Below are 14,888 nucleotides of genomic sequence, written 5' to 3' on the forward strand. Positions count from 1 at the left end.
TGAGCATGCATTTCACTTGCTGAAGACAAAACTAAAGGCAGAAAGACCCACAAACAAACAACAACTGAAGTCAGCTGCAGTAAAGGCCTGGCGAAAGCATCACAAAGGAGGAAGCCCAGTCTCTGGTGATGTCCATGAGTTCCAGACTTAAAGGTCCCATGGCATGAAAATTTCACTTTATGAGGTTTTTTAACATTAATATGAGTTCCCCTAGCCTGCCTATGGTCCCCCAGTGGCTAGAAATGGCGATAGGTGTAAACCGAGCCCTGGGTATCCTGCTTTGCCTTTGAGAAAATGAAAGCTCAGATGGCCCAATCTGGAATCTTCCCTTTAGATGACTGAAGGTTTTCAAATGACTAGAGCGTGTTAAAGAGGAATCCTTGGCAAAACTACAATAAATTCTTTTCTCGTTAGGTTTTGCATTTGAAATTATGCTGGTTTTGCATTTAATGCTTGTCATTTCACCGAAACAACCCAAGGCTTTCTTACCACTTGTTGCAGATCTAGAAGGCTCTGTAGCAGGTGGTGCATAACAAAATGTTCTACATTTCCATGAAAATACAGTTTGCAAAATATAAAGTCAGGCATTTTGATCTACAGCACAATTGCGATATTCAAATAAAACTAGTAAAGATGCAATGCATATGGGTTTCCTACCAAGAGATGCAATTTTATTTTATCATTATTAAAACCAATTATTTTCTGATGGCATTGCAGAAGCCTCAGGGTAAAAGCTGATATGGCATATTTTTATGAAAAGATTTTAACTTCATTACACCACAGCACATTATTACTCTATAACTCCATAAACAAATGGAATAATGGTGTTGAGCCATTCTAGATGTAATGAAATCTCATGACTGGAAAACAGGAACCTGAAGAACATTTTTGGGTCACATTTCACCCTAAAAATCAAAAGAAAAGGGGAAAAAAAAACATTAAAAAAAAAAAATTCCATAAAGGTGAAGCCTGTACTGTAGATCATTAAGATTTCTTTGCATTGTGAAATTGTGTACAATTAAGCAAATTGTCATTAATGCAATAAAAATAAATACAACTTTTAGATAAATGTCTGTAGCACAGTCATAAGAATCAAATGAAAATCAGCACTGAGAATAATAACTAATAAAACAAATGCATTAGAGTAATGAGAGTTTAGGATGAAATGTGCGTAATTGTTATGAAAACAAAAATCTTAATGCTCACAAAAGGCTTAAAACAGGCTTGTGCAAAATATACACTTTCCTTTTAATTTCAGGGTGAAAAGTAGTTTTATTGTGAATATTTATTTTCAATTACATGAATGCAAATGAAAGTGTAATGGTTGGACCAATTTACAGTATTCTAGGCATGATAAAAGCAAGTTTATTGTAGTTTTGCCTGTAATTTCCATTAAAAAGTACAGCCCTGGTACAGTCCTCTAAGACTGAAAGAGAAAGACAAGCACTATTCTTACACTAAAACCATCTGCCCCAAGCCTCCACCCTTATCCAAGACCGTGTTTCATTGATTTGAATGGTTCATTCGTTTCATTTTTTGCATTTCAGAGATTGGTTAGAAATACCCAGCGGTTGTGGGAGTTGGGTAGGAGTTCTGTAGTTGTGCTGCGGTCAGACCTTTGTAACGGTGCACTGACCGTCGGGGGACCCCGAGCGATCGCTGCTATGTGCAGGGCCACCACCAGGGGACGGTCTGTCCAACTGATGCAGTCTATGCCTACCCTGGGAGCCTTCTGTGTGCTCATCTTCACCTTCGTCCCCAGCCTGCTCATCTTCATCCTCGCTCGTGCCAGACTCGGATTCGTACCCCGAGGGGTCCGGAGCGGCTGAATCGTCTTCTCATTAAAAAAAAAAAATTCCATAAAGGTGAAGCCTGTACTGTAGATCATTAAGATTTCTTTGCATTGTGAAATTGTGTACAATTAAGCAAATTGTCATTAATGCAATAATAATAAATACAACTTTTAGATAAATGTCTGTAGCACAGTCATAAGAATCAAATGAAAATCAGCACTGAGAATAATAACTAATAAAACAAATGCATTAGAGTAATGAGAGTTTAGGATGAAATGTGCGTAATTGTTATGAAAACAAAAATCTTAATGCTCACAAAAGGCTTAAAACAGGCTTGTGCAAAATATACACTTTCCTTTTAATTTCAGGGTGAAAAGTAGTTTTATTGTGAATATTTATTTTCAATTACATGAATGCAAATGAAAGTGTAATGGTTGGACCAATTTACAGTATTCTAGGCATGATAAAAGCAAGTTTATTGTAGTTTTGCCTGTAATTTCCATTAAAAAGTACAGCCCTGGTACAGTCCTCTAAGACTGAAAGAGAAAGACAAGCACTATTCTTACACTAAAACCATCTGCCCCAAGCCTCCACCCTTATCCAAGACCGTGTTTCATTGATTTGAATGGTTCATTCGTTTCATTTTTTGCATTTCAGAGATTGGTTAGAAATACCCAGCGGTTGTGGGAGTTGGGTAGGAGTTCTGTAGTTGTGCTGCGGTCAGACCTTTGTAACGGTGCACTGACCGTCGGGGGACCCCGAGCGATCGCTGCTATGTGCAGGGCCACCACCAGGGGACGGTCTGTCCAACTGATGCAGTCTATGCCTACCCTGGGAGCCTTCTGTGTGCTCATCTTCACCTTCGTCCCCAGCCTGCTCATCTTCATCCTCGCTCGTGCCAGACTCGGATTCGTACCCCGAGGGGTCCGGAGCGGCTGAATCGTCTTCTGCGTCTTCCTCTTCTGTTTCTTGCTCGGCGGGGTTCATATTGAGTTGGGAGAGAGCCTGTACAAGCTGAATATCGCCGGAGGAAGCAGGGCTGGTCAGGTGACCGCCCAAGACAGTTGGCGGCCTTACGGGAGCAGAAGCAAAGATGCCTTATTAAAGCTTTAGCATTTCCAGTCTCTCTGATAAGTATTACTCCACTTTTACAAGAAAGGGTGCCATTCATGTATTATCTGTCAATATAAAACCAAAGTCTTGTGCAACACATAAAATAAAGAGTTGTAAATATTTGAAAGCACATTAATTGAAACCAGAAGCACAACGAACGAGAGGAAGAACTATACTATGTTGTTCTCTTGACAAGATTTCTTCATTTACACTCAAATCTTTGTTTACCATTATAAATTTATAAAACTGACTCAAACATAACAGTCTGGCTTGATAGGTCAACCTGTGTATGCTCATAATGGCAACTGTCCCAAATCAGATGCAGAAATGATCTAAATATATCATGACCCAAATCCTATACAGCCAAACCATTTACGGGACATTTTATGATGCTGGTACAGAATACACTAGAATATCAGACAGTACTTTTATGTTATGTTAGGTTAGGTTAAACACACCGTTATGATAAATAACAGCAATAAAATAGATTTTTTGCAAACATTTATATGAATACCAGCTATAAAGAATCAGTTATATTTGTTATCAAATGTTAAACTAAAATGTCTGACTGGTTGGAACCATCAAATCTACAATAATAGTTTTTAAATAATACAATTAAAGATTAATATTTAACGATTTACATTTAAAATTCATAAACTTAAATCAGTAAAATACATAATCTATTTACTGAAAAGTAGTAATACTAATATTTGCTAAATAATTAAGTTATTCATATTCAAATGTTTAAATAAATATTAGCCACAAAAAAATCAGTTACATGTACATATTTAACAAACGTTACACTAAAATATTTTAAAAGGTTTCAACCTACAAAGTAATAAAATCATTTAATAATATTAAATAATACAATTAAATCATTAAAATGTTACACCAACAACAGCTAAAAAAAATTTTTTTTAATAATTTTTAATAAAACAATATTAATATATTCTCATGATAAATATACATATTTGGATTAAATAAACCGGGTTACATTTAGCGGTTAAACTGACAAATGTGTTTTTATATTGCATTACAGGCCCAAATCCATCAACAACTCAAAGAAGAATGACATAAATCTACCCATTTACACTTGTAGGTATCATATTGATAAATCTAACTACACACACACGGAATGAATGAGATTTATGAGGCTTTGTGTGTGCTGATGTTGAGATCAGATCATTGATAGATCAGATTGAGGCCTGTAGACAGGACACCACCCCTGACCAAAACACAGCAAGCACAGCCTTATGTCACATTAAAATACAGTCCCTAAACCGTTTCAAATGATCGATTTATAAACTACAAGCATATAAGATCACATATTGTTATCATCAGTTGGGTTACTTGAATACATATTTATATATTTGGTGATTTTGCTGCGTCTTGTCTGAATGTCTTTCAGTTCACTCACCTGACAAAATAGCCGAGATTTCGCCTCTTTCTTTCAGCGACGATCAGATTTGGCTCATCTGCTAGTCACCGGATGATCACTCATTGTTCGTTTACTGACTAAAATTGATCGGTAACGTTAGAATTCGCCCGACACAGATGAACACAATAACGTTTTAACGCCTCCTCTGTGATAAGACCGCTTATGTGTGTTCGTGCGCATCCACTCTGCGCAAAACTTGCGCAGAACCTTAAAAATACATGAGTCTCTCTCATGAAATACACTTGAAGTTGCTCAGCAACACTATCTAAATGTCAACGTTAACGGATTCATATCATCTTGAGACCAGCATAAAAGGTTTTGTTATCCAAGTATTTTCACATCATTATAGTGTTGGGTGCTTAAGAAAAAGTAGCCTATTTCAAAAATATTTCAAACAAAAGCATGGCCTGCCAGTATTCTAGTACTTGGTTCATTAATTCAAACAAGAGTCAGAAATCGGATAATTTAAATATTATATCGGCCATTTATAAATTATTTTAAATATTATCCAACAACATACACTTAATAGATTACTTTTATGAATCTTTGTACTACATGTTTAGTAGATTACTGATAGATTAAATTATTTGAAGATAGGCTATGGCACTTCCATGCTTTTTGGTATGTTTCACATTATGAAATATACAGGGGTGTATAATCACTTAGCCTACATTTGTTTAGTTATATAGTTTTTAGATAACATTTTTGAAGTTATTTACACACAAAATAAAAAAAATGTTATTTTAATTGATATTGATTTACAGCATTTAGTTGTGAAAGGATGATTTGTACCATTTGTAACAGCAACTAGTTTCACATATCTGGATTGTAACATTATGCTGTGGCTTTATGCGTCCATTTTGTGTTATGCTATATTTTCAAGACAGCGTCACTAGAGGGCACAATTGTGTTAGAAAAAAAGGAGGGAAACAGCTGCTTGTCCCTTGGGGATTAGCAGTAAATCTGTCTACATAACCAACTAATTCAACTTGAAAAGGAATCTATTTTTATGTGTTGCAAGTAGGCTAAGAGCACATCAGTTTGTAGTTGTACGCAGAATCAGAAGTTTTCTATTACTCTGCTATTGAAAACTCAACACCTGGCACCGAGGATCGGATTAAAATGTTGGCATCTTTCCTGTTATGCCCACTGAACTGCATTAATCTCAATTACAGGAGGCAGTACAGTAATAAACAGATCCGTGCCTATCCTAAAATATGATATTCACGCTGCACGCCTGCAGGATTTTGCTTAAGTAACAGCATGTTCACCAGACACACTGCAGTCCATCTGTAGCCTTGTTCTTCCTGTTTTACACTAAAATCTCGTGTTGCTGGATGTTCTTTGTCACATCTGCGCTCAAGGGAATGCTGTTTCACAGCAGATCAAATAACTCTTCTCGGATTCTTGGAGAAAAATGGTCTTGGTGTCGTGATGCAGAGATAATCATTTGATGCGTGCAATCGTGTGTAATACACGGCATTAAATGAGAGAAATTCCCAAATTAGAACGGAAAAGAACGCTTTATTCCCCGTGGCTTTGTTACGCTATGATGGCTGTTGTTGTAGCCTAGTGACGGAGTCTTCAGTGTGTGTGTGTGTGTTTACATGCGTGGGTGCCATATGCATGAAATCAATGAGTGCTCATTTTCCACAGCTGTTTAGTACGACGGCACACAAACCCTCTCAATGAATGACAGAGACCTTTCACATGATGAGACCTCACTTCTTCCTCAGGGCGGTTTCTTTCCCATGGTCCATCGGTCTCCATTACACCCCTCGGCTCGCCAAACTTCCCTCTAATTCTCACTTTTTCATTTATTGGCACTTCTGAAGTCTTTCAGCTTGGGCTCCCCAGGCCCTCGAGGATGATGGTAGTTTATGAACCATCATCTAAAGCACAGGAACTCGCTGGAACGTTTCCCCGGGGATCTCGTTCCTTTCCCTTCTAACACGGTTTCCTCACCCCCTACGCCTTCGCGAGGAAGAACCACACTGCTCGCGTGTCCTCCTTTTTCGCGTTTTCCTTTGAGCCGTGGCTTATTGTCAGCAGTTTTTCAACGCTCCTGTCACTGGCAGCCACCTGGTAACAATAAGATACCATCAACGGCAGAGGAGAGGAGGCAGCTAAACTGGGGCGTTGTAATGAACGCACACACAGACTCGCAGCTATGAAAGTACTATGCCACGCATTCATCTTCTCCAGTTATTGGGGCTGCGTGCGAGGCAAATATTCTCCCAGTCATTGTTATTCTATGTATACGGTAAAATTAGAAATAAACAGATTGGAGCTGGATCCCTGCTGAAATTACCCTCGCAGGGAAATGAGCTGACAGCAATGTATTGTGGGTCATGTGGGAACCCATTTACGAACCCAGGTCACAGTTTACATGGCACACATTCATCATTATGTATATAGCTATAGGGGATTACAAGTAGATTATTAGGCGATAGGCCTACTGGAAACTTTTCCGCATAAAGTTCTTGATATACTGCGCTGAAACTCCCAAGCAATATCCTCTGACAGACTATAAACTTCAGGGCAATTAAAAGGCAATTACGCTTCAATTTTCGCTAAACAGAAATAGAGCAACATCAAGAATATGCAAGCAAAATATTAAACATTTATTGCCCTATAAAATCTCTAAATAGAACAAACTTTCTCGTGTTTAAATTACTATTGAGAATCATTCAATGAGCATTATGGGCGGGTAAATTGTGGAACAATAGGCCCCTAATGATAATTAGGATGTGATTTTATGTTAAGGTGGTACATAAAACAGCCTGTGTAAATCTGAGTGTTAATAACAGAGTTTAAACTTCAAGGCTATGAAACCTCAACAAAACAGAGCAGCATTAACCTCAAGATTATGCATGTGAAACATTAAAAGTTTTTTTCTTGTGTTTAAATTACTGTTGAAATTGATTCAGTGAACATTACAGGCAGGTAATTTGTGGAACAGTAATTATAATAAGAATGTGATTTTATGCTGCTGTGGTATATAAAAGACCCTAAGTTGTGTGTGTTTGTAAATCTAAGCATTATACTTTAAATTTCAAGGCAGTAAAACTTCAGAAAAAGAGCAAGATTAAGACGAATGATTATAGATTTGTATCCATTTCTGTTCTTCTACTGGAATAAATGTGTTTTTGTGTTAAAAACACTGTTGCATGCAGGTCATTTGTGGATGAGTAAGTAGACATTTCCTCAAAAACACGTGAGTGGTGCTTTACAGAACCCTCACAGCATTTGTGGGTGGTTGCCAGGGCATTGCCAGGGCATTGTTATGCAGTTGCTAAGGTGTTTGGGGTGGTTGCTTAGTGTCCACAAGTCCACAATTCTATATTATTCAGGTCTCTAGTGTGGAATTGTTTTTATCATCCAGCAGGTGAAAGCAGGAATTACCTTATCATTTATGTGGAAAATTTTTTTATATTTAAAAAGTTCATTCTGATGCCACATGCCTGATAAAATAATGTAGTAGGCCTAGTCTATATGTTGTATTCGTATATGATTTAGTGTATTATTTTTGTTTCTTGTGTTACCGTGATAGTGGTTTGTTCTGTCTTTCTGCCATTCTTGCCTCAGTTGGAAGACAGAATCTGTTAAGAGCTGTTATCAGAGCATTTTACTGTAACCAACAGAATAAAAGCTCGAATATTTTGACGTATGGCAATATTCCACGGGATAGCTAATTCTGGTTTTGTCAATCTGCGCATTCACTGATCAAAAATCTAAACAATCGACGTTCATCCATCCGGGAAACCGATCTCCAAGTCGCGTACGACTCCATGAGCTCTCTCCATTCAAATGCTTGAACTTGGAATACGTCAGAAGTTTGAATAGCTAATTGGCGCCATCTAACGGTTATCCTCTGACTAGAATAAATGGCATGTAGACTTAAAGGTGGGGTAAGCGATTTCTGGTAGCCAATGTTGACATTTGAAATCACCAAAACAAACACGCCCCTACCCCAAAAGGGTCTCACCCCTATTTTGATAGCTCCGCCCCACACGTACGCAAACCAGGCAACGATTAGTTCTGTGAAACAAAGCAAAACCAATGTTAAACCATGTCTACACCGGATGCGAGTGGCACAGCGCGACAAAATACCATGGAACTCATTATAATCAGTGATGCTGTCTACACCATAGATATATATACATATCTATGGTCTACACTGGATGAGGTGCGTCACGACACGACAAATCCCCGACAGAAAACTGCTGCTGCGTTCTATTTATGACGTATTGACACAAATTTCAAATGATTTTCAACGGTCGTTTTGTCGCGTCCAGTGTGCTAGACAGACTTTAGCTGTTGCGGCGCAGACACGGTGTTACTCACCTATCGAGAAAAAACAAAGAAACCTCGGCGTCCGATCGCAGGCCTTCCGCTCTTTGAGTTCTCTACAGCGCTGGAAAGCTGATCCGATATTTACACGGGTCCTACTTCTTGCCTTATTGCCTTAAGCCTTCGTTTGTTCCGCAGACGTTTTCCTCTTTTGTTTTTTATCCGCCATCTCTATCTATCTTTCTGTTGCTTGGCTCTTACTGAACGCTCTCTCCTCCACATCATGAGTAGACACGCCCCTTACTGCTGATTGGCTACAAGTTTGTTTTGCTATTCGGCCCGAATCAGTTTTCTACAGCGTTTTTGAAAAATCGCTTACCCCACCTTTAAGTAGCTATTACTTTTTGACACTGAACATAAATTTTGATTTGTATGAAAACATAGAACGAAACATCGCTTGGGAGAAAAAAAACAACAACGAAGATGTACGGAGGGCTGGATAAAAAGAACTTAACGTAGAGAAATTCAGTTATAATCAAAAATGAATAATGATATAAAATATAGGCTATGTAATATAGCCTACGTTCTGTAGGCTAAATCTATATTTTATATAGGCCTACATGAATTTAATTGGCAAGTAGCCGTGTAATAAGCAGAATAATGTATGGTCAGGTCAGGTGACCAATATTGTAGACTTATTTATTTATTTAGCGACAGTGTTGGGAAGGTTACTTTGGAAATGTAATGGGTTACAGATTACAAGTTACCCTATTTAAAATGTAACGAGTAGTGTAACTATTTCAATTACTTTATTAAAGTAATGTAACTGATTACATGTGACTACTTTTTGATTACTTTTCTAAATTTAGGCTAAAAATAGCTATCTATTTTTTTTTCTAAACTGTAAATCTTTTTCAAACATTTAAATCAGGCAGGGTTAACCTTAACAGTAGTAGGCTACTCAACACTGATTACTGTCAGACTTTCAAAATCTTTCATCACTTGAATTAAGATTATAAAAAATTATTTTGAAAGCACAGCCACCAAAATCTGACTTTAGCACCTATTTTCATTCTGAGGTTAAGTAGCCTACAGATTTAAAAACATAACAATATATAGGCTAGTTGAATAGTTACGATACTGTTTTTGAAATTAAATCTTTGCATAGCTACGACAGGTAGGCTAACACTGGCATCTAACGATGCCTTGGGAAAAAAACAATTAGCCTAATTTAGACAAATAAAGAATAGGCCTATACATAACCCCAAATAGGAAATAAAACAGTTATCGAATAAGCATGTGTCCTATTCTGTGTCCTAAACTCCTCAAACATTGGTGTCTCATATTGTAGAGCAGTCATTGCAATTTTGTAACGAAATCAATCAAATTTGTATGTGTGTGAAAATATTCAGATGTAACCCCCTTTGTAATCGTTTTTTCAGTAACTGTAACAGATTACTGTTACATTTTTTGTAATTAAATTACGTAATTCCGTTACATGTAACTAGTTACTCCTCAACACTGTTTAGCGATTATGAACGACCGAATATAGCTTACTGTATATAAACGTAGGCTACACTTAATACATTTTAAATACAGTCAACAATATCCCTCACCTAATGTTTGTGACATCTCTATATATTTTAACTATTACGTCCTGGGTTCCGGAAATGCCTATATCCTTTCAGAAATTTAAGAAAAAAAAGCTTAATTTTATTTGAAGTGTGCGCGCGCAGGTCTCATCGCTGTATAGTGATGCGTGAGAGAGAGCGCGAGCGAGAGAGAGAGCAGTACGCGCTCCTCAATGTGCGTGTGTCTCTCTGTCAGACCTTCACCAACACAAGACACAAGACTCTCCAGCTGTCATTTAAAATCAGCCTCCTTTAGGTAAGATCTGGTGTTTTTTATAAGCGGCAGGTTGCATGTAATAGGCTACATGCATCTATATAGCATGAGCATAATCAAACTTATTAAAGCGGAAACATGCACTGGATATCTACAGGCACTTATGGTGCGTCCATACTACACATGTGCTGTGGAAAAGGACAGATGCTCGCTGATGTGTGCAGGTTGGACGCGTTTCATGTGGATACATTTGGGAAATACATCTTTTGCTTTCGCTTCGGCTGAATCTCTGACAGATGGAGCCTAGCCGCGCCGCGCCGCGCGCACTGGTGACCGGTGACCGGTTACCGGAGCGCACGGACTCGAAGCGCACTGTAGGCTGCTCATTTACTAATTAGTCGCTCCAGTCGTATTCAGTATCTTCAGGTCACTTTTTACAGATCGAGTCCTGTTAGAATGACCTGAGGTTAACTGTCTTGATCAAAGGCACATGGTTGTAGTTCATGATTCATGAAGCGGTTCAGGAACAATAGTGGATAGTTCATCAAGGCTTTTGGGGTTTGAACCTACGACCTCACCAGCTGCTCTAGTTGTCTCCGTTATTGTAGTGAACATCTGTGTGTGCGTGCATGTTATGCTAGAGGAGATACCGGGGCAAGTTGTCACATCTTTGATAGTCAAATTCTCTCATATAAAGTCTATATAGATATTGAACATAAAAAAGAACAAGAGCTTTTTAGAAGTTAATGTCTGGCAGGGTGTAGTGTCACACTGAATGCCATAAAGGACGATGTGTAGTGTAAGTATTCATATTATTCTATTTTTATAATAGGCTATATTAAAGAATGTTTATAGTTAGTCAACAAGCAATTATGAAACTGAGCATGAACCTGCTAAAATGAAAAAAACTGAACCATTGTTTTGGATAATGAATTGTGTACAATATATGAAACAGATGTGAGTTTACTCTGACCTTACTCCTTGGAGGAAAAAAATGACTTTAATTTAAGATAAACATTCAAAATCGCTGTTTGGGAAAACAAGCATTTATGTAATTGGACTCAAAGTCTTATGTACTTAAATAGAACTCATGTGATACATTTCTGAAGATATCCTCACAAATGTCTTAAAACTGATTTGTCAGGGCTTTTAAGAAGATTCATAAATCGACCACATAATGTATGAAATCCAAAATGTAGATTAGGATGCGGTAATTATAAACTATTTGATGTAAGAACAATTGAAGAATATGGGAGGTCATCAGAAGTCTAGGGCTCTTTTCCAAAACCTAGCGAGCTGCATACGTGGGCTGCATCATAAAAACCTTCCAGACTTGAAGTCTGTTCCAAAAGATACATTCTTTGAGCAATTTTTAAGCCAACATTGCATGTATCCTTTGGCAATCCCAGAATGCATTGAGGGTTGGAAACTAAGATGAAGGAACTAATGAGTATTGTTTTACATTTATATATGCATATATATATATATATATATATATATATATATGCATATTTAACAGCTTTCTCTAGATTGACATGTTTATTAAACATTGAAAACAACTTTGAGAAAAATGGTTCATATGTAATTGTAAGCAATGTAAATATATTTACATTTCATTTATCCTCAACTGAAGTTGAATTTAATTTACATTAATTTCAGTACTGAGAAGTAATGATAAAAAAGTCATAATTTAAATGCTGCCTATTTAGAGCATTCCAAAACAGACACTAATAGCGTTCCATTTTATGTAGGATGCATAGCAGACAGCAAGGTAACTCACTAGGTTTTAAAAAGGAGCCTTCATGTAAATCCTTAAAAAATGTGGCAGTACCATAATAAAGTTATGGGCTGCTAAAGGCAATTTTTCAGATAAAAAATTGTGATTGCAATTTAAAATGTGATTTTAATATAAAATAAAATAAAATAAATCAAGGTTTGCTGTGTGCTGTGTAATTGTTTACTGAACAATTTGGCCAAAATGGTATGATTCTATCAATATGATCATGAAATATTATTAATAATAATTATTAAATAATTAATACTAATTACTATTATTAAGTAAACATATAAAATCTAAAAACAAAATTATTAATAATAAATAGTAAATAGTTAATAAATAATTAATAACAATTATTATTACATAAAATATAAAAATATATAAAAATTACAAAATAAAAAAAAAATGACCTGTGTAATATTTCACTAAAATAAACATTTTATTTAAGTATTTAAGAAAAATAATGTAATAATTTTATTTTACATTACAACTGTAAAATGATGGTACCAATATTTATTTTTTCAAGCCATCTAACATTTACCACAGTACTGTATGATTACCATGCTCATATACCATGCTATTATATGAAGGTACTTTGTTAGTGATGTTTGTGCATGTGAGTAGACTCTGATATGGCTTATTGTACTTGTTGCAGGAAAATAATGAGCTTTATGACAGCTCAAACCTGGAAAACTGGCATTTATAGGGAAGCGTTTTGGCTTCTCCCTGATTTCTAGTCTTTAGTTTGTCTCTCTTAATGGATTCCATGCATCAGTGTGAGCATTAAAGCAAGATCACTGCAACAACTCACTGTAATTACACCCTTGCCCGGTCAGGGTGTGTGTATACGTGTGTGTATGTGTGTGTGCTCCTGCTTGTTCAATGAAGAACAAATTTGTTCAACAAATGTTCTACAAATTATCAGTCCCAGTCTGCCTGTTAAGGGTGAAAACTGCCATTCAGCTCCATTTGCAAGCAGAAGCACAGATCTGCATGAGATACTGAAGCGAGTTTGGTTTCCAGTGCCTTTGTGGGTCAGCCATTTAAGGCTTTAACATTCTCGGAATCTCGCACATGCAATATGTGTGCGTCTCCTGTCGTCTGCCTGTGCGAATCTGACAAGCTTCAAGGGTTATTTTTTACTGGCGGCTGTGTTTGAGTCTAGTGAAGTGAGACTGGAACAGCGATTTGCCATTTGAGATGCAGTGACCATTCATCATTACCCATCTGAGCCTGTATGAACACAAATATTCATAAACCTCTCACTCTTTCTAACATGCACTCTAACTAACATTTGGCCACTTTCATAGATGTCTTATTTAATATTTAATATTTGTATTTAATATTATATTATTTTCCATTTTATGATCCATTTTTAAATATATTTCATTTTTATTTTTAATACATTAATATTAAATTTTTTTAACTCTATTGATGCGTTCGTTTTTAAATCACACACACAAAAAAAATCTACAGTTTAGTTTTGCTTCAAAACAAATCTTTTTTCTGCTTTTTTCCTGCTATTATTTAAACATGTTTTATAAATTAGACAGGGAAATCAAACTAAACATTCCATAGTTTTCTTTTTTAATATTTAATGTTTTTATTTAATATTATATTATGTATTTTTTATATAATTTTATTTTTTAAAATCTTATTTATAACTCTATTGATGCATTAATTTTTAAATTACAAAATATCTTTAATAATCATACTTTTTAGTTACGCTTCAAAACAAGAATATAATCTTTTTCTACTATTGTTTGAACAGGTTTTATAAATTCGACAGGGAACTCAACCTATAAATTGCTTAATAATAGGATGATTTTAACATTTTTCTCTTCAAAATGATGTATTTTTAAGCATTGTGTATTTTCTTTTTGTTCTATTATTAAAGCTTCTTTTTAACCTTCACCCACAACAGCAGTAACCCCTTAAAAACAATTTGCCTATTACATATTAAATCAAATTCAATGCACCAGAGAAGCTGTGTGTATCCCAAATGAACAGAGCTCTAATATCTACTCTCCATAATAATGCTGAGTTTGTTTTTGATCATTTGGTCTACAGACAGGATGATATTCATACTAACTGTCAGTGAAAAGTGTTGTTTTGAGGTAGTGCTAAATGATTTACTTTACACTTTGTTAGTTAAGCATTTCCAAAGCAAACCTGTCACTTTCGCCATTTGAAAGTTTAAAATCGTGCATTAAAAATCAGAGACGTTTTTAAGCAACCTCAAACAGAGGCTACGTTCGGCATAAGATGCATTAAAACGTTCACATATTAAAGAGCGGCTCCTGTCCGTATAAAAGTGGTCATGTTGATTTCAAGGCATTGCTGTGGTGTTTTGAGTGTTTTTTAATTTACTTGTTGCTATGCAGTCTCTGGGGGTTTCTGGATGGTTGCTAGGTGATTGCTTGCTTGTCGAAGTCAAAAGAGCCCACCCTCAAGTCCCTGTGGTACATTCTGGTCTATGGGTCCCAGTTTTTACATATATATTGTCGCGGGGTGAATGAGAACAGACTCGGTACTGATCGAAAGAGCCCCGGAGGGTGATTTATTTGCCCACACACTGATCACACGTGCTCTGATGAATGGTGCTCGGTGCCCGTCTCAGCGTGGTGCT

The 14,888-nt window shown here is 36.4% G+C and overlaps 1 protein-coding gene, 1 long non-coding RNA gene and 1 pseudogene across 2 annotated transcripts in view; 2 read left to right on the plus strand and 1 right to left on the minus strand.

Moving 5' to 3' along the window:
• Positions 1-912, plus strand: part of LOC107714969 (uncharacterized) — a 2,306-nt gene extending 1,394 nt beyond the window's left edge. The window contains exon 2 of the long non-coding RNA XR_001637049.1: positions 345-912. This is a non-coding gene — a long non-coding RNA (uncharacterized LOC107714969). The remainder of the gene's footprint in view (positions 1-344) is intronic.
• Positions 913-1,071: 159 nt separating this feature from the next.
• On the minus strand, positions 1,072-2,887 carry LOC107714968 (E3 ubiquitin-protein ligase rnf146-like). Its single transcript, XM_016520967.1, has 2 exons — positions 2,710-2,887; positions 1,072-1,806 (listed from the first exon to the last, which is right to left on the minus strand). The coding sequence occupies exons 1-2, from the start codon at positions 2,778-2,780 to the stop codon at positions 1,611-1,613; spliced, it is 267 nt and encodes an 88-aa protein (XP_016376453.1). The 5' UTR covers positions 2,781-2,887; the 3' UTR covers positions 1,072-1,610.
• A 7,575-nt stretch (positions 2,888-10,462) lies between these two features.
• Positions 10,463-14,888, plus strand: part of LOC107714970 (cadherin-11-like) — a 93,600-nt pseudogene continuing 89,174 nt past the window's right edge.

This window comes from Sinocyclocheilus rhinocerous, unplaced genomic scaffold (assembly GCF_001515625.1).
Source record: "Sinocyclocheilus rhinocerous isolate Xijiao unplaced genomic scaffold, SAMN03320098_v1.1 scaffold28, whole genome shotgun sequence".
In the NCBI taxonomy this organism is placed as follows: Eukaryota; Metazoa; Chordata; class Actinopteri; order Cypriniformes; family Cyprinidae; genus Sinocyclocheilus; species Sinocyclocheilus rhinocerous.

What these genes read in the sequence shown, in the direction of transcription:
- LOC107714968 (XM_016520967.1), bottom strand. Translation starts at nt 2,780, where the DNA reads ATGAACCCCGCCGAGCAAGAAACAGAAGAGGAAGACGCAGAAGACGAT. An exon ending in GCCGCTCCGGACCCCTCGGG is followed by an intron (nt 1,807 to 2,709) that starts GTACGAATCCGA and finishes GGACCCCTCGGG; the next exon opens with GTACGAATCCGAGTCTGGCA.